Genomic DNA, 26,597 nt, shown 5'->3' on the forward strand with positions numbered 1-26,597 from the left:
TGTACTGTGTCATGTAACACCATGGTCCTGAAAAACGTTGTCTCATTTTTACTATGTTCTGTACATAGCAGTTATGGTTGAAATGACAATGAAAGTGACTTGACTTGACTTGACTACTGTTCTATGTTCTGTGTTCAATCACAATTTAATATGCTGATCCATATTCTCTCCTGACTTAATTCACCTTTCTTGGGAGGCTTCTTGCAATAATGTAAATGCAGTTCAGTCATCAGACCTTCTCCACACTTTGTGTCCACGTTCTCTATTGGACTTTCTTGCTATAACCTCTATTTTTGCTTCAACTTTCTCAGCTCAACGAACATTAGTGGAGTTGTGGATAATGTGGAAGATTATTAGAAACATAGAAACATAGAAAACCTACAGCATAATACAGGTCCTTCGGCCCACAATACTGTGCCAACCATGTACATACTTTAGAAATTGCCTAGGGTTACCCATAGCCCTCTATTTTTCCAAGCTCCATGTACCTATCCAGGAGTCTCCTAGAAGACCCTATCTTATCTGCCTCCACCACCATTGCCAGCAGCCAATTCCACACACTCACCATTCCCTGCATAAAATATCTTAACCCTGATATCTCCTCTGTACCTACTTCCAAGTGCCTTAAAACTGTACCCTCTCGTGTTAGCTATTTCAGCCCTGGGAAAAAGCCTCTAACTATCCACACGATCAATGCCTCTCATCATCTTATACACCTCTATCAGGTCGCCTCTCATCCTCCGCCACTCCAAGGGGAAAAGGCTGAGTTCACTCAACCTATTCCCATAAGACATGCTCCCCAATCCAGGCAACATCATTGTAAATCTCCTCTACACCCTTTCTATAGTTTCCACATTCTTCCTGTAGTGAGGAGACCAGAACTGAGCCCAGTTCTCCAAGTGGGGTCTAACCATGTTCCTATATAGCTGTAACATTACCTCTCAGCTCTTAAACTCAGTCCCATGGTTGATGAAGGCCAATGCACCATATGCCTTCTTAACCACAGGGTCCACCTGTGCAGCAGCTTTGATGTCCTATGGACTCGGACCCCAAGATCCCTCTGACCTTCCATACTGCCAAGAGTTTTACCATTAATACTATATTCTGCCATCATATTTGAACTACCAAAATTAACCATCTCACACTTATCTGGGTTGAACTCTATCTGCCACTTCTCAGCTCAGTTTTGCATCCTATCAATATCCCGCTGTAACCTCTGACAGTCCTCCACACTATCCACAACACTCCCAACCTTTGTGTCATCAGCAAATTTACTAACCTATCCCTCCACTTCCTCATCCAGGTCATTTATAAAAATCATGAAGAGAAGGGGTCCCAGAACAGATCCCTGAGGCACACTACTAGTCACCAACCTCCATGCAGAATATGACCTGTCTACAACCAATTTTTCCCTTCTGTGGGCAAGTCAATTCGAGATCCACAACGCAAGGTCCCCTTGGATCCCATGCCTCCTTAATTTCTCAATAAGCCTTGCATGGGCTACCTTATCAAATGCCTTGCTGACATTCATATACACTACACCTACAGCTCTATCTTCATCAACTTGTTTAGTCACATCCTCAAAAAATTCAATCAGGCTCATAAGGCATGACCTGCCTTTCACAAAGCCATGTTGACTATTCCTAATCATATTATGCCTCCCCAAATGTTCATAAATCCTGCCTCTCAGGATCATTTCCATCAATTTACCAACCACTGAAATAAGACTCACTGGTTTATAATTTCCTGGACTATTTCTGCTCCCTTTCTTGAATAAGGGAACATCTGCAACCCTGCAATTCTCCAGAACCTCTCCCGCCCCCATTGATGATTCAAAGATCATTGCCAGAGGCTCAGCAATCTCCTCCCTCGCCTTCCACAGTAGCCTAGGGTACATCTCAGCTGGTCCCACAGACTTATCCAACATCATGCTTTCCAAGAGCACCGGCACATTCTCTTTCCTAATGTTTATATGCTCAAGCTTTTCAATCTGCTGTAAGTCATCCCTACAATCACCAAGATCCTTTTCTGTAGTGAATACTGAAGCAAAGTATTCATTCAGTACCTCTGCTATCTCCTCTGGTTCCATATACACTTTTCCACTGTCACACTTGTTTGGTCCTATTCTCTCATATCTTATCCTTTTGCTCTTCACGTACTTGTAGAATGCCTTGGAGCTTTCCTTAATCCTGCTCACCAAGGCCTTCTCATGGCTCCTTCTAGCTCTCCTAATTTCATTCTTAAGGCTCCTTCCTGCTAGCCTTATAATCTCTAGCTCTCTATCGTTACCTAGCTTTTTGAACCTTTTGTAAACTTTTCTTCTTGACGAGATATTCAACAGCCTTTGTACACCATGGTTCCAGTACCGTACCATCCTTTCCTTGTCTCATTGGACCATAACTATGCAGAACGCCATGCAAATATCCCCTGAACATTTGCCACATTTCTGTCGTAGATTTCCCTGAGAACATCTGTTCCCAATTTGTGCTTCCAAGTTCCTGCATGATAGCTTCACATTTCCCCTTACTCCAATTAAACGCTTTCCTAACTTGTCTGTTACTATCCCTCTCCAATGCTCTCCCACTGAGAGACCTGACACCTGACCAGGTTCATTTCACAATACCAGATCAAGTACAGCCTCTCCTCTTGTAGGCTTATCTACATATTGTGTCAGGAAACCTTCCTGAACACACCTAACAAACTTCACCCTATCTAAACCCCTTGCTCTCAGGAGATGCCAACCAATATTTTGGAAATTAAAATCTCCCACCACAACAACCCTGTTATTATTACACCTTTACAAAATTTGTCTTTCTATCTGCTCCTTGATGTCCCTGTTACTATTGGGTGGTCTATAAAAAAAACACCCAGTAGAGTTATTGATCTGTTCCTGTTTCTAACTTCCACCCACAGAAACTCAGTAGACAATCCCTCTATGACTTCCTCCTTTTCTGCAGCCATGACACTATCTCTGAACAGTAGTGCAACACCCCCACCTCTTTTGCCTCCCCCTCTGTCCTTTCTGAAATATCTAAAGTCTGGCACTCGAAGTAACTATTCCTGCCCCTGAGCCATCCAAGTCTCTGTAATGGCCACAACATCATAGCTCCAAGTACTGATCAATGCTCTAAGCTCCTCTGTTTTGTTCATGATGCTTCTTGCATTAAAATAGACACACCTCAAACCATCATTCTGAGCGTATCCCTTTCTACCACCTGCCTATCCTCCCTGTTGCACTGTTTCTCCAAGCTTTCTCTATTTGTAAGCCAACCAGCCCTTCCTCCATCTCTTCAGTACAGTTTCTACCCCTCAGCAATTCTAGTTTAAAGTCTCCCCAATAGCCTTAGCAAACCTCCCTGCCAAGATATTGGTCCCCTTCAGATTTAAGTGCAATGCATCCTTTTTTCACAGGATACACCTGTCCCAAAAAAGGTCCCAATCATCCAGAAATCTAAATCCCTGCCCCCTGCTTCAATCCCTTACCATGCATTTATCCTTCACCTCACTCTATTCCTGTACTCACTGTTGCGTGGCACTAGCAGTAATACCAAGATGACTTCCTTTGAGGTCTTAATGTAAGTTGCTGTGGGACATTGACAAGATGCAGAGATGCTCTGAGAAATGATTTATAGACTTTAAGACCATAGGACATAGGAGCAGAATTAGGCCATCTGGCCCATTGAGTCTGCTCCACCATTCGATCATGGCTGATCCTTTTTTCTATCTCCTCCTCAACCACAGTTCCTGACCTTCTCCCCATAACCTTTGATGCCATGTCCAATCAAGAATCTGTCATTTCTGTCTGAAATACACACAATGACCTGGCCTTCACAGCTGCACATGGCAACAAATTCCACAATTTCACCACCCTTTGGCTAAAGAAATTTCTCCGCATCTCTGTTTCAAAAGGGTGCCTCTCTATCCTGAGGCTTGTTCTGGACTCTCCCATCATGGGAAATATCATTCCGCATCTACTCTGTCTAGACCTTTCAACATTCAAAATGTTTCAATGAGATCCCCCCTCATCCTTCTGAATTCCAGCAAGTGCAGACCCAGAGCTATCAGACGTTCCTTGTATGATAACCCTTTCATTCCTGGAATCATCCTTGTGATCTCCTCTGGACCCTCTCCAATGCCAGAACATCTTTTCTAAGATGAGGGGCCAAAATTGTTCACAATACTCAAGGTGAGACCTCACCAGTGCCTAATAAAACCTCAGGCATCACATCCCTGCTCTAGACCTCTTGAAATGAATGCTAACATGGCATTTGCCTTCCTCACCACCGACTCAAACTGCAAATTAACCTTCAGGGTGTTCTGCACAAGGTCTCCCAAGTCCCTCTGCATCTCAGATTCCTGGATTTTCTCCCAGTTTAGAAAATAGTCTGCACATTTATTTCTACTAATGAAGTGCATGACCATGCATTTTCCAACATTGTATTTCATTTGCCACTTTCTTGCCCATTCTCCTAATCTGTCTAAGTCCTTCTGCATACTACCTGTTTCCTTAACACTACCTGCCCCTCCACTTCGTATCAGCTGCAAACTTGGCAACAAAGCCATCTATTCTATTATCTTAATCATTTATATACAGCATAAGAAGAAGTGGTCCCAACACCAACCCTTGCAGAACACCACTAGTCACTGGCAGCCAACCAGAAAAGGATTCTTTTATTCCAACTTGTTGCTTCCTACCAATCAGCCAATGCTCTAACCATGCTAGTAACTTTCCTGTAGTACCATGGGCTCTTAACTTGGTAAGCAGCCTCATATGTGGCACCTTGTCAAAGGCCTTCTGAAAGTCCAAATATACAACATCCACTGCATCCCCTTTATCTATCCTACTTGTAATCTCATCAAAGAATTCCAACAGGTTCGTCAGGCAGGATTTTCCCTGTAGGAAACCATGCTGACTTTTTACTATCTTGTCCTGTGTCACCAAGTACTCCATCACCTCATCCTTAACAATTGACTCTAACTTCTTCCAAACCATTGAGGTCAGGCTAACTGGTCTATAATTTCCTTTCTGCTGCCTTCCTCCTTTCTTAAAGAGTGCTGTGACATTTGCAATTTTCCAGTCCTCTGGCATGATGCGAGAGTCCATTGATTTCTGAAAGATCATTTATAATGCCACCACAATCTCTAAAGCTACCCCTTTCAGAACCCTAGGATGTAGTTCATCCGGTCCAGGAGACTTATGTACCTTTAAGTCTTTCAGCTTTTTGAGCACCTTCTCCTTGTAATAGTAACTGGACATACACATGTCCTGCACCTTCCTCATTTTTCCCAGAAATGCATGCCATTGCTGCTCTGCTGACATCCCTGACAGCAGCTCCTTCCAATTTACTTTGGGCAACTCCTCTCTCATACCACTGTAATTTCCCTTACTTCACTGCAGACTTTACTTTTTCCCTATCAAATTTCAAGGTGAATGCAATCATATTGTGATCACCGGTTCCTAAGGGTTTTTTTTTACCTTAAGCTCCCTAATTGCCTCCGGTTCATGACATAACACCCAATCCATTATAGCTGATCCTCTAGTAGGCTCAATAATATACTGCTCTTAAAAACCTATCTCTTAGGCATTCAACAAACTCGCTCTTTTGAGACCCATTACCAGCCTGATTTTCCCAATCAACCTGCATGTTAAAATCTCCCAAACTACCATAACATTGCCCTTTGACTCGCCTTTTCTATTTCCTGTTGTAACCTGTGGTCCACCTCCCAGGCACTGTTGGGAGGCCTGTATATAACTGCCATCAACATCCTTTTACCCTTGCAGTTTCTCAACTCAACTCACAATGATACATTATCCTCCAATCCTGTGTCACATCCTTCTACTGATTTGATGCCATTCTTTACCAGTAGAGTAACACCACCCCCTCAGCATACCTTACTATCCCTCTGATATAACTTGTAACTTTGGACACTAAGCTCCCAACTACAACCATCCTTCAGCCATGATTCAGTGATGGCCACAACATCATGCCTGGCAATCGGTAATATTGCAACAAGATCATCCACCTTATTTCTTATACTACCCGCATTTAGATACATTTTAAGTACCGTATTTGTTTTCCTTTTTGATTCTGCATCCCTAATTAATACTCAGCCTGTTGGCTACAACTAAGTCCCATCACCTGCCTGCCCTTCCTGACAAACTGACTGCACACTATCTTTACACTTTTACCATCTTGTCCTTCCCTGAGTCCCTTTACTCTAATTCCCACCCCCCTACCAAGTTAGTTTAAACCGTCCTCATAGTCCTAACAAACCTATCCACAAGAATATTGGACCGCCTCGGGTTCAGGTGCAACCCGTCACTTTTGAACAGGACATACCTCCCCCAGAAGAGATCCCATTGATCTAAGAACCTGAAGCCCTGCCCCCTGCACCAGCTTCTCAGCTATGCATTTATCAGCCAAATCATCCTGTTTCTACCCTCACTGGCGTGTGGCATGGGTAGTAATCTAGAAATTACTACCCAGGAGGTCCTGTTTCTCAGCTTTCCACCTAGCTCTCTAAATTCTCGTTTCAGGACCTCATTGCTTTTCCTTCCTATGTCATTGGCACCAATATGTACCAAGACATCTGGCTGCTCCCCCTCCCTCTCCAAAATGTTGTGGATGCAATCTGAGACATTCCTTTGGAATTATTTTGGAAGGTCAAATTTGAAACGATAGGTTACTTGGCAGTGTGGAAGAATGGGGATCTTGCGGTCCAAGTCCACAACTCCCTCAAAGCTGCTGCACAAGTTGTTAGTGTTGTCAAGGAGGTATACAGTTTGTTGGCTGTCTTTGGTCAGGGATTGAGTTCAAGAGTTGTACGGTTATGTTGCCTCTCTTTAAACCCTGGTTAGGCCACATTTGGAATATTGTGTTCATATCTGGTCACCTCATTATAGGAAGGATATAGAGGCTTTAGAGGGGCTGCAGAGGGAATTTACCGGGATGTAGCCTGGAATAGGGGGCATGTCTTAAGAAGATAGAATGAGTGATCTGGGCTTTACTCTTTGGAGTGAAAGAGGATGAGAGGTGACTTGATAGAGGTGTACAAGATAAGAGGCATAAATAGAGTGGATAGCCAGAAACTTTGTCCAAGGGAAAAAATGTATAATACAAGGGGACATCATTTTAAGGTGTTTGGAAAAACGTATAGGGGGGATGTCAGAGCTAATTTTTTTTTGCACTGAACGGTGGATGCATGCCAGACAGGTGGTAGAGGCAGATATGTCAGGGGCATTTATGAAACTCTTAGATAGGCACACGGATGATAGAAAAATGGAGGGTTATGTGGTAGGAAAGAATAGGTTAAAAGGTCAGCACAACATCGTGGGCTGAAGCACCTGCTCTGTGCTGTAATATTCCATGTTCTATGTTCATTGAAGCATACAAAATTCTGACAGGAGTCACAAAAAATGCAGATGTTGGAATCTGGAGCAAAGAGAAAATCTGTTGGAGGAACTCCGTGGACCAGGCAGCATCTGTGGAGTCAAAGGAATAGACAACATTTTGGATAGAAGCCCTGCATCGGCTCTGAAAGTGTGCCTAACAGGACTGGACAAACTAATTGTAGGGATTATATCTCCTGAGCATGTGTCCAGAATCATGTATCATAATCTCCAAACATGGAGCAAAGTAGTTAGGACTGAGACAAGCATACTTGAGCTGATAGGGGTTCATAGAAGCATAGAGAAACCATGTCCATACCAACCATCAGGTTTTAAGACTACCTGGAAATGAGGAGAAGAATAGGGCAGATGTTATTCAGTTGCTGGGAGCTGGCATGGATGAGAGAAATAAACAACCTCTTCCTGTACTGTAATAAAAAAAAATAACAAATTGTATGATACCCATGGTTGATGTACTTAGGTGTGTGGACTAATTAAAGACTTAAGAGCAGAGAAAATTTATAGGGTTTCAAAGTCACAAAGGATTATGTTAGATAGTCTTTATTTACTTTGTTTTCACTAGCAGACCAGTAACCAAACTAGTATTTTAAAGATAATTTGTTCATTTCCTGAGTAATGGTCAATCCTTGTTTCCATTTCATTTGAGCCAAATTTCTTCAATTCTCAGAAGTTAACATACATACAGCAGAAATGGTATAAATTGTCTATAATGAGAATCAAAATTCAAATGTAGTTTATTACCTAGCCATAACACTGCATTGGAACTCTAAGTCAGTACCTACGGAAGGTGCATAGCCATTGAATTTTCCCGAGTCCACTGCTTCTTTCATGGCCTGCAAAATCTTTTCATTCGTTGGAAGGTTCCCAAAAACTGTGGGATCACCTTTAATAAAAAGGTAGTCATATTATTGACACATTCAACATTAGGCTCATGAGGATGCTTATTTTTTTCAGAATTAAACTTTGAGGTCTGGGAAAGCAGCTCCTTTACACATGTAAAGGGTAAACAGTACCATGGACCAGTAGGTTTCTTCTCCCAGCAAGAACTCAAATAGAAATCGTAACATTATTTTCTACACATAATCTCAAATTAGAGTTGTTACACCCTTCTCCTACCAGGATCCCTCCTTTCCCTTGCAACTTCACTGAACACCTCCACAAGCAATAAATCAAGCCCAAGCTCCAATTCCCTGACTGATTCCTAAATTCTCTGAAAGCATGTACCACCAGGCTCAAGGATAAAATGGTTCTCTTTACCTCACAATCTATCTTGCTATGATGTTGCACCTTATTGTGTATCTGCACTGCACTATCACTTTAACTAACACTTTACACTGCATTGTTATTATTTTACCTTATACTACTACAATGTACTGTTGAAATGAAATGATCTGTATGAATAGTGCACAAGAAAAGTTTTAATTGGGCCTTAGTATTCACAACAATAATAAACCAATTTACTAATTTGATCTATCTTAGCAACCTCACGTCTTTTCTGCCTCCCCAACTCCAATGTCACTTTCCTACTCTCCCCAAAGGAACATTAAAAAAAAGTTTAAATATGTATACAGATGCATTCAGATTTACACCTGAATCACACTGTGTTTACTTCAAACTTATCCATTTTCAATCAATCTTTACCCCAATCTGAACTGACAAAATAGGTGTCATAGTAGCATAGCAGTTAGCGTAATGTTATTACAACTCTGGGCATTGGACTTTGGAGTTCATTTCCAGTGTCCTCTGTAAGCAAGCGTACACATGGGTTTCCTCCCACAGTCCAAAGACGTACCAGTTAGTAGGTTAATTGGTCATTATAAATTGTCCTGTGATTAGGCTAGGGTTAAATATAGGTTGAAGGCTGGAAGGGCCTATTCCACACTGTATCTTTAAATAAAATAAAAAATAAATATAATAGCTCAGTTCTCTTATAAAGTGCAAATCATTGTACGCTATCTCTTACCAATAGAGAGTGAAATCATGGCCTTCTTGGGATTTGGCTCGATTTTCATATTGTCCACAATGGTACGGATTGGGTTGAAAGTACGTTTTGACATTTCGGAAGCCTGAATATTCCAATTGGTATGGCATGACTTTAACCTCCCAGAATGAGTGAAACCAGTGTCAGTCTGGATGGAATCAAGGATCAGCAAACTTTCACTAGCCATGTCACTGAAAATAATCAAGAAGATGATAATAGATTTCAAAAGAAAAAAGCTGAAAAGAAGCAACTAGATAAAAGGAAGAAGATGAAGGAAAAAGAGGGGATGAAGGGGTGGTGAGGCAAAGGAATGGGGGAAGGAATAGAGGAACAGGAAGAGAGAGAAGGATGGTAATAGTTCATAAAGCAGAATTTCTATCTGTAAGTAGTTTTAGATATGTTCTTTTGCTTATCTACCTGATTTAAGAAATAAAAACAATGCCAATTAAACACAGTTTGGTGAATTATCTTTTGTTCTAAATATATGGGTTACCTGACAGTGGGGAAAGTTGAAAGGATGTCCGGTAAGATGACAAGTCCCAGTGCTATTGAAATACTGAATAAATCTAGAAACTGATGTGGGTTGGGTGGGGAGTTAGTTCTTCCATCTATTGGTCTAAAAAGTAGGCTGTGTCCGGTCACTGACACCAAGCTCAATTCCATCTCTGATCTCTGGCATTTACTTTTCGAAACTGTCCAACATGAAAAAGAAAACAAACAAATTTCTCAATAATGGTAAAACTTAATCCAGTACTGTACAGAGCACACTAGTACACCACAACTCTGCACCAACCCCAATGAGTGGCTTTGCAAATATTATCTCTGCTTTTAATGTGATTTGTTTGGTCCATGCACAACTTGTCATTCAGTCCAGAATCTCTCACCTTCCAGTATTAGGATGCCATGTCCAGTCAAGAACCTATCAATCTCTGCCTTAAATACACCCAATGACTAAGCCTTCACAGCTGCACATGGGAACAAATTCCACAAATTCACCATCCTTTGGCTGAAGAAATTTCTTCGCATCTCTGTTTTGAATAGACACCCCTCTATTTGCCCTCTTGTCTTAGACTCTCCCACCATGGGAAACATCTTTTCCACATCTACTCTGTCTAGGCTTTTTAATATTCAATAGGTTTCAATGAGATTCCCCCACATCCTTCTAAACTCCAGTGAGTACAGATCCAGAGCTATCAAATATTCCTCATATGATAACACTTTCATTCCTGGAATCATCCCTGTGAACCTCCTCTGGAACCTCTCCAATGCCAGCACATCTCTTCTAAGATGAGAAGCCCAAAACTATACACCATATATGTCAAACTCAAGGCCCGCAGGCCAAATCCGGCCAGCGGTGGAATTATCTTTGGCCCGCGAGATAATATCTAATTACTATTAAAGTTGGCCCCAGTAATCGAAGCGCCTATGGCGTATGATATGGCTAATGCTGAGTTTATTCAGGTACCAGGTTTTCAGGGTTTTTAGTGTTTATTCGGCAGTCTTCTTCATAAGAAATGGAATTTGTAAAGTGAAACACTTTGTAGTTATAGCAGAGACTGAGACACATGAGAGCAGGCTGAAAAAACGGAGGAAACGAAAGCTGCGTTCGCACGCGTCCGACTGATCCGGCTCACATGAAGCTGCATTTTGCTCAATCCGGCCCATGACCTAAAATGAGTTTGACACCCCTGCAATACACAATACTCAAGGTGAGGCCTCACCAGTGCCTTCTAGAGCCTCAGCATCACATCCCTGCTCTTGTATTCTAGATCTCTTGAAATGAATGCTAACATTGCATTTGCCTCCTCATCACCACCGTCTCAACTTCCAAGTTAACCTTTAGGGTTTTAGGGTGAACTTGGAGAAGGTTCCATCCTGGTTTGGTGGGGTCAGGGCTAGAGCACGTAAGAGGTTGGTCGCAGAGAATTTGAGCTTGAATTTTAGATCCTATTGTCCAGAGAACAGATGGAGAGATGCACCTGGACCAAGCTACAAATGACTAAATATGAGTGTAGAGGCTATTTCTTCAGCGGTTTGAATGGGGCATGATTGCACAAGCGTGTGGAGATCAGCCAGTGAGAAGAGTTTAAAAGTGAGGAATTTCAAAGGTGACGGGTTTTAAATGTTTCAGAAAGGACAGGGAGGGAGGCAAAAGAGGTGGGGGCGTGGCACTGTTTATCAGACATAGTGTCACGACTGCAGAAAAGGTGGATGCCATGGAGGGATTTATCTACGGAGTCTCTGTGGGTGGAGGTTAGGAACAGGAAGGGGTCAGTAACTTTACCGGGTGTTTTTTATAGGCCGGCCAATAGTAACAGGGATATCCAGGAGCAGATATGGAAACAGATCCTGGAAAGGTGTAATAATAAGAGTTGCCATGATGGGAGATTTTAATTTCCCAAATATCGATTGGTGTCTCCCTAGAGCAAGGGGTTTAGATGGGGTGAAGTTTGTTAGGTATGTTCAGGAAGGTTTCTTGACACAATATGTAGATAAGCCTACAAGAAGAGAGGCTGTACTTGACTTGGTATTGGGAAATGAACCTGGTCAGGTGTCAGATCTCTCAGTGGGAGAGCATTTTGGAGATAGTGATCATAATTCTGTCTCCTTTACAATAGCATTGGAGAGAGATAGGAACAGATAAGTTAGAGAAGTGCTTAATTGGAGTAAGGGGAATTCTGAGGCTATCAGGCAGAAAATGGGAGGCTTAAATTGGAAACAGATGTTCTCAGGGAAAAGCACGGAAGAAATGTGACAAATATTCAGGGGATATTTGTGTGGAGTTCTGTATAGGTACCATCCAATGAGACAGGGAAGTTATTGTAGGATACAGGAACCATGGTGTACAAAGGCTGTAAAAGTATGTGAAGAGCAAGAGGATAAGACGTGAAAGAATAGGACCTATCACGTGTGACAGTGGGAAATTGTGTATGGAACCACAGGAGATAGCAGCGGTACTTAATGAATACTTTACTTCAGTATTCAATATGGAAGAGGATTTTGGTGATTGTAGTGATGATTTTCAGCAGACTGAAAAGCTTGAGCATGTAGATATTAAGAAAGAGGATGTGCTGGAGCTTTTGGAAAGCATCAAGTTGGATAAGTCACCGGGACTGGATGAGATGTACCCCAGGCTACTGTGGGAGGCGAGGGAGGAGATTGCTAAGCCTCTAGCAATGATCTTTGCATCATCAATTGGGATGGGAGAGGTTCTGGAAATTGGAGGGTTGCGGATGTTGTTCCTTTATTCAAGAAAGGGAGTAGAGGTAGCCCAGGAAATTATAGACCAGTGAGTCTTACCTCAGTGGTTGGTAAATTGATGGAGAAGATCCTGAGAGGCAGGATTCATGAACATTTGGAGAAGTATAACATGATTAGGAATAGTCAGCATGGCTTTGTCAAGGGCAGGTCGTACCTTACAAGCCTGATTGAATTTTCTGAGGATGTGACGAAACCCGTTGATGAAGGAAGAGCAGTGGATGTAGTGCATATGTATTTCAGCAAGACATTTGATAAGGTACCCCATTCAAGGCTTATTGAGAAAATAAAGAGGCATGGGATCCGAGGGGACATTGCTTTGAGGATCCAGAACTGGTTTGCCCACAGAAGGCAAAGAGTGGTTGTAGATGGGTCATATTCTGCATGGAGGTCCGTGACCAGTGGTGTGCCTCAGAGATCTGTTCTGAGACCCCTACTCTTCGTGATTTTTATTAATGACCTGGATGAGGAAGTGGAGGGATGGGTTAGTAAATTTGCTAATGACACAAAGGTTGGGGATGTTGTGGATAATGTGGAGGGCTGTCAGAGGTTACAGCGGGACATCGAAAGGATGCAAAACTGGGCTGAGAAGTGGCAGATGGAGTTTAACCCAGATAAGTGTGAGGTGGTTCTTTTGGGTAAGTCAAATATGATGGCAGAATATAGTATTAATGGTAAGACTCTTGGCAGTGTGGAGGATCAGAGGGATCTTGGGGTCCATATCCATAGAACGTTCAAAGCAGCTGCACAGGTTGACTCTGTGGTTAAGAAGGCATACGGTGCATTGGCCCTCATCAATCGTGGGATTGAGTTTAAGAGCCAAGAGATAATGTTGCAGCTATATAGGACCTTGGTCAGACCCCACTTGCGAGTATTGTGCTCAGTTCTGGTTGCCTGACTACAGGAAGGATCTGGAAGCCATGGAAAGGGTACAGAGGAGATTTACAAGGATGTTGCCTAGATTGGGGAGCATGCCTTATGAGAATAGGTTGAGTGAACTCGGTCTTTTCTCCTTGGAAGATGAGAGGTGACCTGATAGAGGTGTATAAGATGATGAGAAGCATAGATCTTGTGGATAGTCAGAAGCTTTTTCCCAGGGCAGCAATTGCTAGCACGAGAAGGTACAGTTTTAAGGTGCTTGGAATTAGGTACAGAGGAAATGGTAGAGGTAAGTTTTTTTATACAGAGAGTGGTGAGCATGTGGCATGGGCAGCAGGGGACGGTGGTGGAGGCGGATACAATAGAGTCTTTTATGAGACACCTGGATAGGTACATGGAGCCTAGAAAAATAGAGGGCTATGGGTAACACATGATAACTTCTAAGGTAAAGACATGTTCGGTACAGCTTTGTGGGCTGAAGGGCCTGTATTGTGCTGTAGGTTTTCTATGTTCTATATTCTCCAAGGCGGATGAACTTAGAGTGTGAAACAATATGTTGAACTGTGACGTTGTGGCCATTACAGAGACTTGGATATCTCAGGAGCAGGAATGGCTGCTGAGTGTGCCAGGCTTCAGATGTTCCAAAAAGAACAGAGAGGGAGGCAAAAGTGGTGCATTGCTAATTCAGGATAGTGTCATGGCTGCAGAAATGGAAGAAGTCACGGAAGAATGGTCTACTGAGTCAAAAACAGGGAAGGTAGAATACCCGTAGATTCCGGACTACAGAGCGCACCTGATTAAAAGCCGCAGGCTCTAATTTTAGAAAGAAAATCAATTTTGTACTTGTACAAGCCGCACCGGATTTTAAGCCGCAGGTGTCCCACATTGTAATATGAGATATTTACACAGAAAGATATCACACGTGAGGATTTTTTAACTTTTAATTAAATCTGTATGGTAACATAAACAAATACATATTGCAAATGCTTTTTTTCGAACCGTGCCTGTAACACGGCTACTTTTAAATATACATACGTATCGGTAACACACAAATTACGTTGCGTATACTTTTTTACTGAACAGTGCACGAACAACATTCCAATATCTCCTAACGACTGGTAAAAAAATATATACTGCAGCCTACCAGGAAAAGTTATTGATCGCCTTTAACTTAAAAGCTGCATCATATGTTTGCAGCGGGTGTAATGCGCTCGCCCCCTCCTTTCCGTTTATCGCAAACCGGTATTTTCCCCACAAGACGCGGCGAAACCGGATGTGACGTCATAGCATCCTGGGATGTAGTACAGAAAACAAATATACTTAAAACACTTCTAACTTTAACTAGAAAATACTAACAAATGAATTACTAAGCGAAAATATTATAAACTAAATAACTGCCATAAAGGCAGCACAATGCTTTTCTTCGATTGTTTTCCATGTTGATGAGGGTGAGTACAAATGACTGATTTACAATAATTTAATTGTGAAAGTGCGCTTGATTTATCGTACAATTTCATTGAACCTCTGTGAACTACTCATCAATTTTATTGGTCTACTGTTACGAGGCAAAATGTTTTTGGCGGCATGAAAAAAAAACATGCATTAGCCGCACCGTAGTAAAGGCCGCAGTGTTCAAAGCTGTTCAAAGCGTGGGAAAAAAGTAGCGGCTTATAATCCGGAATCTACGGTAACTCTACTGATCCCTCTACTGTTTTTTATAGACCCCTCAATAGTAACAAGGATATCGAGGAGCAGATAGGGAGGTAGATTCTGAATGGTGCAATAATAATAAGGTTGTCGTGATGGGAGATTTTAACTTTCCTAATTTTGATTGGAATCTCCTCAGCGCAAGGGGTTTAGATAGGGTGGAGTTTGTTAGGTGTGTTCAGGAAGGTTTCCTGACACAATATGTAGATAAGCCAACTTGAGGAGAGTCTGTACTTGATCTGGTATTGGGAGATAAACCTGGTCAGGGGTCAGATCTCTTGATGGGAGAGCATTTTGGAGGAGGTGACCACAACTCTATCTCTGTGAATATTACTGCCCTTTGACCATGTTCTCACTAAGACTTATTACCATATCCATGTGTCCTTCCTTGGTACTTGTCTAATGCGGTTTCCTGCTCCATTCCAGGCTTCTCAGTGCAATCCAGATGAAAATTAACTGCTTATCTTCCTCCTCAAATACTGTCTGATGAGTTCCTCCATGTTCCATCAACATCTTCTTTTCTTCCCTTTATACAATGTCTCAGCCTATGAAAGCAAGTGTAAATCAGTTAGAAAGTTGGCTAGAGCTGTGGCAAATAAATTTTAATCCAGACGAGAGTGAAATAATGCACATTTGGAAGTAAAATTCTGTCACAACATAGAAAGTAAATGGCAGGGCCTTAACAAACATTCCAAAATGTCTTCTTCACTATCTTTCACCTTTAGTGCATAATGGACTTTATTCGAATATCTCTTTATTCAGCAAAGTTCCTGGGGTTCCAATCAGAAAAAAATACTGATCTATCAGTAATCTCTGCCTCCAACTACCAAAAAATTTTTTGATCTAGTTTACCAACATACTTTATGTTCCTGCACCAAAAAACACTGGTGTGGAAATTCCTCAGGATGTTGTCCATTTATGAGGATGGACTGGATTATTTTCCTTGCAATGGAGGGGAATGCATATAGGGATTGGGAATGGAACATTATGATGATTATGAAGGGAATAGAGAGAGTAGTTAGTGAGAAACTTTTCCCCATCGCAGAGAAATCTGCTAGAGGGCATAGAGATTTAGAGTGGACTTGAGGAAGATCTTGCATCATGTGTGGTCTAATGTCAGTGTTGGACAAACAAACAGAGAGAATCATTAGAGTCAGAGTGCTAATAAATGAAAATAGTGAGATGGGTGATTGATGGTTAGCAAAGACAAAGCTGAATGGCCTGTTCTTAACTCTACAATCTAAATAGGCATTGAAGGAGCTCTGATCGATATGGTATAGAAAGGACATGCAAAGCAAGTAGGATTAAAGGATTTTAGTTATGAAGAGAGATTTTACCTGGAAGGAGGTGACTTAGCAGAACTACATAAGATTATAAAGGACAGTAAAGGTGGATAGTTAAAATCCTTTTTGTAGAGAAAGGAAATCAAAAACAAGAAAGTACAGGATTAAGGTGAGAAAAGAGAATCTGAGGGAGAAGTTTTTTTTAAAACACAGCATAGTTGATATCCAGAACAAGCTGTCAGAGGAGTTTGGTGGAATCATATAGAATACATTTAAGAGGCTTTTGGACAGTCACCTAAGTAGGCAAGACATAAAAGAATACAGAAATAAAGCAGACAAATAAGGTTAGGGTTAGTTAAGCAAACGAGGTTAGCATAGATGGGTGGACTGAAGGGCCAGTTTCTTAACTGTCATTGACACTATGATCTTAAGTATTGCTGTCCCTTCCATGGTCTCTGTCTGCTTAGCTCCATCCCAATCAAAGGTGGTGAGGATAGTCACTGAATCCCTCTATGACTGAAGGAACAGTGAGAGCAGTCAGTGAGCTGCTCCATCTCTGAAGTGGTGGTGAGGATGGTCAGTGAGTTCCTTCATCATTCAGAAGAACAGTAAAGACACTCAGTGAGCTTCTCCATCACTGATTTGGTCATGAAGACAGTCGATAAGTTCCTCCATTACTTAGGTGGTGGTGAAGATGGTCAGTGAGTTCCTGCATCATTGAGGGCCAGTGAGGGCAATCAGTGAGTTCCTCTGTTACTGAGAGGCCGGTGAAGATGGTCAATGAGTTCCTCCGTCAGTGGGGGCATGGTGAAGTCGGTCAGTGAGTTCCTCCATAACTCAGGTGGTGGTGAGGACAGGCAATGAGCTCCTCCATCACTGATTTGGTAGTGAGGATGTTCAATAAGTTCCTCTGTCACTGAGGTCATGGTGAAGACGGTCGGTGAGTGCCTCCATCACTGAAGGGCCAGTGAGGGTGATCAGTGAGTTCCTTCGCCAGTGGGGGCACAGTGAAGACAATGAAGGGATGGAAATGACAATCAGCAAGTACTCCCATCTCTGAGGGGATGGTGAGGATGGTCAGTGAATTCCTCGATCACTGATTTGGAAGTGAGCGTTGTCAGTGAGTTCCTCCATAACTGAGGGGACAGTAGGACCATAAGTTCCTCTATCACCAAGGGTCCAGTGAGGATAGTCTGAGTTCCTCCATTTCAGAGGGCGGGTGAAGTCAGGCAGTGAGTTCCTCCATCACTGATTTGGCAGTGAGGTTGGTCAATAAGTTTCTCTGTCACTGAGATGGTAGTGAAGACGGTCAATGAATGCCTCCATCACTGAGGAGCCGGTGAGGACGGTCAGTGAATTCCTCGATCACTGAGAGGCCGGTGAAGATGGTCAGTTATTTCCTCCATCACTGAGTTGTCCGTGATGGTTCCCTAGCGGTGTCTCCATATTATCTGTCCGGGCGTTATAGGAACCTTTGATTTGTTGCCAGAGTTCCGGGGAAGGATTTGGCTTGCGGATTGGCGGGGAAGCTGGCTGGATGCTATGCTGGAGGATTCCGGGTTCCCGGCTGACGCCGATCAGTTTGTTTTAGTCGCCAGTTTGGACAACGCACGGAATCTGTCCAACCTTCTAAAAGCTATCCATTTCCGAGACCACGCCACCTTCTTCGCCTCAGCCAACGGTATCAGAGTGACAGCCGAGGCGGCCAAGAGTGTCCAAGGCAATGCATTCATCCAGGTATCAGTGACGGAAGTTGGGTGTGGGGAGACGGGGACGAAGAGATGTGAGGGTGAATTCGGGGCTGGAGTAAGGGTGAAATCGGTGACGAAGGGTTTGCGAGGGTGAAGCTGGGATTGGAGCGATGATAATGTCGGGGTGGAGCAGCAGTGAAGAGGTGGGTGGAACGAGAGTGAAATCGGGGGGGGGGGGTGAGCAAGGATTAAGCGGAGTGAGAGTGAAGTCGGGGATAAAGGGGTAACAATGGCGGTCGGGGTCGAAGGGAAATGAGGGTGAAATGTCGGGGTACGAAGGAGTAGTGAGGGTGAAATGGGGTTGGAACGAGGGTAACGTCGGGTGGTGGACATAACAGTGATGGGAGGTAGAGCGAGGATGAAGACGGGGGTGGGGAGTGAGGGTGCAGTCGGGGGTCAAGGGGGAAGGTCGGGAGCGGAGCGAGAGTGAAGTTGAGGATGAAGTGTGTGTGAGAGTGTGGTCCAGGTCGAAGAGGCAACGAGGGTGAGGTAGATGTCAAAGGAGGAGCCAGGTTGAATAGCTGTGGGATGAGGGGATGAGAGAGTGAAAAGTTGGGGGACGAAGGTGGAGTCAAAGTTAAGTCAGGGAAAGGGCGAGCGAGGGTGAAGTCGTGGACCAGAGGCGAATGTCAAGTCTGGGATGAAGGCTCGAGCGAAGGTGAAGTAGGGGGTGTGGAGTGAGAGTACATTCAAGGGGTGGAGCAACAGTGAAGTTGGGGGTGGGTGGGTGGAGCAAGGGTGAAGTCTGTGACGAAGGGGGAGCAAGGGTGGAGTCCGGGGTGGCGAGGGAGTGGGGCAAAGGTGGTTGGGCTAGTGGGGGAGAGGAGCAAGGGTGAAGCCGGGGGTGGGGTGAAGGGGGGGGGGGGCACAGGTTCCAGAATTCAGAAGAATGAGAGGAGATCTGATAGAAACATATAAAATTATGAAAGAGATGTATAAGATATAGACAGGAAAGTTGTTTCCAGGGCTAGGTGAGGCTAAAACTAGGGGATATAGCCTTAAGATTCAGAGGAGTAAATTTAGGATGGAGATGAGGAGGAACTGCTTTTCCTAAGGAGTGGTGAATTTGTGGAATTTTCTGCCCCATGAAGCAGTGGTGGCTACCTCAGTAAATATATTTAGTACAAGGTTGCATAGATTTTTGCATAGTAGAGGAATAAGGGTTATGGAGAAAAGGCAGGTAGGTGGAGATGAGTCCATGGTCAAATCAGCCATGATTTTATTGAATGGCGGAGCAGACCAGATGGCCTACTCCTGCTCCTATTTCTTATGTTCTTATGAGTGAGGATGAAGTAGTAGTGTTGGTGTGGGGTTCTTATGAACAAGGATGAAGTAGTGGGGCTGGTGTGAGCGTGAAGTTGGGGACGAAGAGGGAGTGATGGTGAATTCAGGGACAAGGGGGGCTCAAGAGTGAAAAGTCGGGATGAGTGGGAGAGAGCGAGGGTGAGTTTGGGGTTGGAGAGATGGGGACAAATTGAGGAGCAAGAGTTAAGTTGGGGATGAAGAGGGAGCAGTGATGAATTTAGGGACAAAAGGACAACAAGGGTGAAAAGTCAAGGGAGAAGGGATGTGAGTGAGGGTGTAATGCCAGGGTACAAGGGAGAGCAAGGGTGAACTCAGGGTGTTGAACAAGGGTAAAGTAGGGGGCGGAGTGACATTGAAGTCAGGGTGAGCGGTGCGACAGTGAACGGGGGTGGGGGTTGAGGGAGGATGAAGTAGTGGGTTTGTTGCGAGGCTAAAGTTGGGGAAGGTGGACTGACGGTGAAGACAGGGACTGGGGGCAGCAACAGTGAAGGGGACGAAGGGGAAGTGACAGTGAAGTTGGGAACATAGGAGGCTTGAGGGTGAAAAGTCAGAGGGCAAGAGGGAGCTAGGATGAAAAGTGGGGGACTAAGGTGAGGGCAAGAGTGAAAAGTCGGAGGAGAAGGGATGTGAGTGAAATGTCGGGGTGTGAAGGAGGAGTGAGGGTGAAGTCGGGGGGTGGAGTGACAGTATTGTTGGGGGGGTGAAACGAGTGAATTCTGAGGGGATGGGGAGCGAGATTGAAGTCGGAGGGGCGGGGGCCAAGGTTGATGTCGGGAGGGGTGGGAGCAGAGGTTGAAGTCTTGGGGTGGGAAGCAAAGAGGAAAGCCAGGAGCGGAGGAGAGTGAGGTCAGGGTGGGAAGCGAGGGTGAAGTCGCGGGGGTGGATTGAATGGGTAGAATTTATTTAAATCCTACATCCAACCCACAACATGAGGCAGTATAAATCTTTGCATTATGACTCTGCCGCAATGTACAGATGTGAATTTATAAGTTTAATTGTCAACCTGTAACTGTTACCTGCTCAGTTGAGGAAAAACACCAGAGACACGAAATTACCTCTGAAACGATTTTTATTCAGAGAAGAGTTCGCAGCCCCACGCACTTCGGGCGTAAGGTAGCCAACTCCCAATTTGTTGGTTTACAAAGGTCATACTTATACCCAAAAGCAGGGTACAACATTCACAAATATGGTTACCGATTCGAATTCATCAATTGATTGGCTATTGCATAGCTAAGCATGCGAAATACTCAGAATTTAGCAAAGGTTAAAGTGTAATACCTAGAATTAATACTGACGTACTTCAGGACACTTGAAATAGGTATCCTTAAAATATTTTGCCAAGCACATTGTCTTGTGGTTGTAGGTTCCCTTTTCCCTGTGGTCTCCACGTCTGGCCTGGCACCTTATTTTAGCTACCTCTCCTTACTTCCCCAATGACGTGGGACCCTCTTGTCCTATCTACATATCTTGCTACACTTACCCCTCGCCCACCCCTCTACACGTACCCCTTACCCTCTTCACATTCTCATAATGGCTTGTAGAAAGAAGCTGTCTTGTAGCCTGTTGGTCCTGGCTTTAATGCTGTGGTACCGTTTGCCAGACGGAAGCAGCTAAAGCAATTTATGGTTAGGGTGACTGGTGTCCCCGATGATCTTCCAGGTGGTCTTTATGCACCTGCTGCTGTAAATGTCCTCAATGGAAGGAAGTTCACATCCACAGATGCGCTGGGTTGTCCATACCACTCTCTGCAGTTCCTGTACCAGGCGGTGATACAGCCAGTCAGTGTGCTCTCAATGGTGCCCCTGTAGAGGTCTTGAGGATTTTGGGACCCATGCCAAACTTCTTCAGTCCCCTGAGGTGGAAGAGACACTGTTGTGCTTTTTTTGCCATACAGCCAGTGTGTACAGTCCAGCTGAGATCTTCGGTGATGTGTATACTGAGGAACTTGAAGCTACTCACTCTCTCAACTGCAGACTCACTGATAGAAACATAGAAAACCTACAGCACAATACAGGCCCTTCACCCACAATGCTGTGCTGAACAAGTACTTACTTTAGAAATTACCTAGGGTTACCCATAGCCGTCTATTTTTATAAGCTCCATGTACCTATCCAAAAGTCTCTTAAAAGACCCTGTCGTATTCGCCTCCACCACCGTCACTGGCAGCCCATTCCACGCACTCACCACTCACTGCGTAAAAAAACTTACTCCTGACATCTCCTCTGTACCTACTTCCAAGCACCTTAAAACTATTATGTTGATCTGGATGAGCCTGACTCCATTCTTCCATGATCAACTCTTTGGTTTTTTAGATATTGAGGGAGAGGTTGTTATCTTGGTACCACTGTGACAGGGTGTTAACCTCTTCTTTGTAAGTTGTCTTGTCACCGCTAGAAATAAGGCCGATCGATGTTATGTCATCTGAAAATTTGATCAGCAGGTTGGAGCTATATATGCCAGCACAGTCATGGTTGTAAAGTGAGTAGAGGAGGGAACTCAGGACACAACCCTGGGGTGACAGCTGTGTTGAGGTTTACAGGGGCAGAGGTGAGGGAGCCCATCCTTACCACCTGTTGGCAATCAGATAGCAAGTCTAGGATCCAGCTGCACAAGGCAGGATGCAGGCCGAGGTCTCTGACCTTCCTGTCAGTTCTGGAGGGAATTATGGTGTTGAATACTGAACTGTAGTTCAGGAACAACACTCTAACGTATGCATCCCTCTCCTCCAGGTGCGTGAGGACAGTGTGTAGTGCTGTGGCTATGGTACCATCAGTGGTAGACCAGTTCCATCAGTAGGCAAATTGTAAGGGCCCAGTGTGGGTGGTAACATGCTACAGATGTAGTCTTTAACCAGCGTTTCAAAGCATTTGCTTATAATTGAGGTGAGTGTGACAGGGCGCCAGTTGTTCAGCCATGTTACCTTGGTATTCTTGAGTACAGGGACAATGATGGATTGAAACGGGAGGGCAGTACACACTGGGTGAGGGAGAGGTTAAAAATGCCTATAAACACACCAACCAGCTATTCCGCACACACTTTGAGGACTCATCCTGGGATGCTGTTCAGCTCTGCTGCCTTGCGGCTATTGACACATTGGAATGTACTACAAACCTCAGGATTCATGGGTGGGAAGCAACAGTTAATTCAGGGACAAAGGGGGAGTGAAGGTGAAAAATCAGGAACAAAGCTCTGTGAGGGCGAATTCGGGGGTGGAGTGAGGATGAAGTGAGAGTGAAGTTGGAGGGTAGAGTGAGGGTGTATTTGGAGGGGTGGAGTGAGGGTGAAGTCAGGGACGGTGCAAGGGAATGTGGTCGGAGGGTGGAGGAAAAGTGAATTAGGGGTGGATGGAGAAAGAGTGAAGTCGGGGGTGTTGAGGAAGGATAAAGTAGTGGGATGTGGAGTGAAGGTGAAGCCTGGGGTGGGAAGACAGGGACAAAGGGGGAGTGAGAGTGACTTTGGGATGGGGAGGGTTGAGCTGAACCTGCAAGGGAGCATGCTACCTTGGATCTGGTCCTGTGAATGACAGGTAAAATTAGTAATCTTGTAGTTAGGGATCCTCTTGGAGAGAGTGATCACAGCATGATGGAATTTCTCGTACAAATGGAGGGTGCAATAGTTCGATCTAACCTAGTGTATTATGTCTAAACAAGAGAGACTGCAGCGGGATGAGGTAGGAGTTGGATAGGGTAGACTGGGAGCAAGACTATATGATGGGACGATTGAGGAACAGTGGAAGCCTTTCAAAAAGATTTTTCAAAGTGTTCAACAAAAGTATATTCCAGTTAAAAGCAAGGACAGTAAGGGTGGGGGGGGCCAGTCACGGATAACTAAGGAAATACAGGTGACCCCCACTTTTCAAACATTCGCTTTACGACAACTCGCTGACGTACGCTTTATATGTGTGTTTACCCCGAGAAAGACTACAATGACCATGAAGCCTTGTGTGGACAGTTGTTTGTGCATGCGTATACGTGCGTATGTATATGTGTATGTGCCGATTCTTTTCCTCCAAATCGATTTTGCCTCACTGCCTTCCTGAGTTTGATAAGTGAAACTACACCGTACCTACAATATTTCTACTTTATATAGGGTGTAAATTTATTATATCATTCCTGCTTTTACTATATGTTAGTGTTATTTTAGGTTTTATGTGTTATTTGGTATAATTTGGTAGGTTATTTTTTGGGTCTGGGAACACTCAAAAATTTTTCCCATATAAATTAATGGTAATTGCTTCTTTGATTTATGACATTTTGGCTTACAAACGGTTTCATAGGCACTCTCTACCTTCGGATTGTGGGGGAAACTTGTAAGGGCATCCCTAGTGCCAGGGTCAGGGATGTCTCTGATCACGTGCACAGCATTTTGAAGTGGGAGGGTGATCAGCCAGATGTCACGGTACACATCAGTACCAATGATGTAGGAAGAAAGAGTGAGGAGGTCCTTAAGAGTGAGTGTAGGGAGCTTGGTAGGAAGTTAAAAAGCAGGACCTCAAGGATGGTAATCTCATTATTGTTACCTGTGCCACGTGCCAGTGAGGGTAAGAGTAGAATGTTCTGGAGGATGAACACGTGGCTGAGGAACTGGTGTAGGGGCAGGGTTTCAGATTTCAGGATCACTGGGACCTCTTCTGGGGCAGGTGGGACCTGTACAAAAGAGACAGGTTACACCTGAACTACACAGGGGGACCAATATCCTTGCAGGGAGGTTTGTTAGTGCTATGGGGGGGAAGGTTTAAACTAGATTTGCAGGGGGATGGGAACCAGAGTGCCAGAGTAGATAGTGGAGCGGGGGTGAAAATAAATGATGTTAAAGGTTCATGCAAAGTCACAAATAGAAAGGTTGTGTGTGGTGGTAATAATCTTCTGAGGTGTGTCTATTTCAATGCGAGGAGTATTGTGGGGAAGGCTGACAAGCTGAGGGCGTGGATTGACATGTGGAATTATGACATCGTAGCCATTAGTGAAACTTGGCTACAGGAGGGGCAGGACTGGCAACTTCCAGGGTTCCAATGTTTCAGACATGATAAAGGCAGAGGGATGAAGGGTGTGGGGGGGGGGGGGGCATTGCTAGTCAGGGAAAATGTTACAGCAGTGCTCAGGCAGGACAGATTAGAGAGCTTGTCTACTGAGGCCACATGGATGGAGCTGAGAAACAGGAAAGGTATGACCACATTAATGGGGTTGTATTATAGACCACCCAATAGTCAGCGAGAATTGGAGGAGCAAATCTGCAGAGAGATAGCAGACAACTGCAGGAAACATAAAGTTGTGATAGTAGGGGATTTTAATTTTCCACATATTGATTAGGACTCTCATACTGTTAAAGGTCTAGATGGGTTAGAGTTTGTAAAATCTGTTCTGGAAAGTTTTCTAAATCAATATATAGAGGTACTGACTAGAGAGGATGCAATATTAGATCTCCTATTAGGAAATGAGTTAGAACAGGTGATGGAAGTGTGTGTTGGGGAACACTTTGGTTCCAGTGATCAAAACACCATTAGTTTCAACTTGATCATGGATAAAGATAGATCTGGTCCTCGGGTGGAGGTTCTAAACTGGAAAAAGGCCAAATTTGAAGAAATGAGAAAGGATCTAAAAAGCATGGATTGGGACAGGTTGTTCTCTGGCAAGGATGTCGTTGGTAAGTGGGAGGCCTTCATGGAGAAATTTTGAGAGTGCAGAATTTGTATGTTCCTGTCAGGATTAAAGGCAAAGTGACTAAGAATAAGGAACCTTGGTTCTCTAGGGATATTGGATATAAGAGAGAGATGTATGACATGTATAGGAAACAGGGAACAAATAAGGTACCTGAGGAGTATAAAAAGTGCAAAAAAATACTTAAGAAAGAAATCAGGAGGGCTAAAAGAAGACATGAGGTAGCTTTGGCAGTCAAGGTGAGGGATAATCCAAAGAGCTTCTACAGGTATATTAAGAGCAAAAGGATAGTAAGGGGTAAAATTGGTCCTCTTGAAAATCAGAGTGGTTGACTATGTATGGAACCAAAAGAAATAGTGGAGATCTTAAATGGTTTTTTTGCGCATGTATTTACTAAGGAAACTGGCAAGAAGTCAATGGAAATAAGACAAACAAGTAGTGAGGTCATGGAACCTATACTGATTGAAGAGGAGGAGGTGCTTGCTATCTTGAGGCAAATCAGAGTAGATAAATCTCCAGGACCTGACAGGGTATTCCCTCGGATCTTGAAGGAGACTAGTGTTGAAATTGCAGGGGCCCTGGCAGATATATTTAAAATGTCGGTATCTACGGGTGAGGTGCCAGAGGATTGGAGGAGAGCTCATGTTGTTCCGTTGTTTAAAAAAGGCTCTAAAAGTAATCCGGAAAATTATAGGCCGGTAAGTTTGACGTCAGTAGTAGGTAAATTATTGGAAGGAGTACTAAGAGATAGGATCTACAAGTATTTAGATAGATAGGGACTTATTAGGGAGAGTCAACACGGCTTTGTGCGTGATAGGTCATGTTTAACAAATCTATTAGAGTTTTTCGAGGAGGTTACAAGGAAAGTGGATGAAGGGAAGGCAGTGGATGTCTATATGGACTTAAGTAAGGCCTTTGACAAGGTCCCACATGGGAGGTTAGTTAGGAAGATTCAATCGCTAGGTATAGATGGTGAGGTAGTAAGTTGGATTAGACATAGGCTCAATGGGAGAAGTCAGAGAGTGGTAGTGGAAGATTGCTTCTCAGAGCGGAGGCCTGTGACTAGTGGTGTGCCACAGGGGTCAGTGCTGGGTCCTTTGTTATTTGTCATCTGTATCAATGATCTGTATGATAATGTGGTAAATTGGATCAGCAAATTTGCTGATGATAGAAAGATTGGAGGTGTAGTGGACAGTGAGGAAGGTTTTCAAAGCTTGCAGAAGGATTTGGACCAGCTGGAAAAATGGGCTGAAAAATGGCAGATGGAGTTTAATACAGATAAGTGTGAGGTATTGCACTTTGGAAGGAAAAACCAAGGTAGAACATACAAGGTAAATGGTAGGGCACTGAGGAGTGCAGTAGAAC

General features: G+C 43.8%; 2 protein-coding genes and 1 long non-coding RNA gene across 3 annotated transcripts in view; 1 reads left to right on the forward strand and 2 right to left on the reverse strand.

Moving 5' to 3' along the window:
- Window positions 1-9,941, reverse strand: part of tat (tyrosine aminotransferase) — a 149,474-nt gene extending 139,533 nt beyond the window's left edge. Inside the window, exons 1-3 of the mRNA XM_073070550.1 lie at window positions 9,886-9,941; window positions 9,375-9,583; window positions 8,190-8,294 (exon numbers count right to left, since the gene is read on the reverse strand). Coding sequence (XP_072926651.1) covers window positions 8,190-8,294; window positions 9,375-9,579 — 310 coding nt within the window. The 5' untranslated portion in view covers window positions 9,580-9,583; window positions 9,886-9,941. The remainder of the gene's footprint in view (window positions 1-8,189; window positions 8,295-9,374; window positions 9,584-9,885) is intronic.
- Window positions 9,942-14,456: 4,515 nt separating this feature from the next.
- On the reverse strand, window positions 14,457-17,955 carry LOC140740915 (uncharacterized). Its single transcript, XR_012101958.1, has 2 exons — window positions 15,606-17,955; window positions 14,457-14,820 (listed from the first exon to the last, which is right to left on the reverse strand). It is a non-coding gene; the product is annotated as an uncharacterized lncRNA (long non-coding RNA).
- Window positions 17,956-18,012: 57 nt separating this feature from the next.
- The window catches only part of rad1 (RAD1 homolog (S. pombe)), a 51,362-nt gene continuing 42,777 nt past the window's right edge, over window positions 18,013-26,597 (forward strand). Inside the window, exon 1 of the mRNA XM_073070551.1 lies at window positions 18,013-18,256. Within this exon, the coding sequence (XP_072926652.1) occupies window positions 18,062-18,256 (195 nt within the window). The 5' untranslated portion in view covers window positions 18,013-18,061. The remainder of the gene's footprint in view (window positions 18,257-26,597) is intronic.

The sequence above is a fragment of the Hemitrygon akajei genome, chromosome 17 (assembly GCF_048418815.1).
Source record: "Hemitrygon akajei chromosome 17, sHemAka1.3, whole genome shotgun sequence".
Classification (NCBI taxonomy): Eukaryota; Metazoa; Chordata; class Chondrichthyes; order Myliobatiformes; family Dasyatidae; genus Hemitrygon; species Hemitrygon akajei.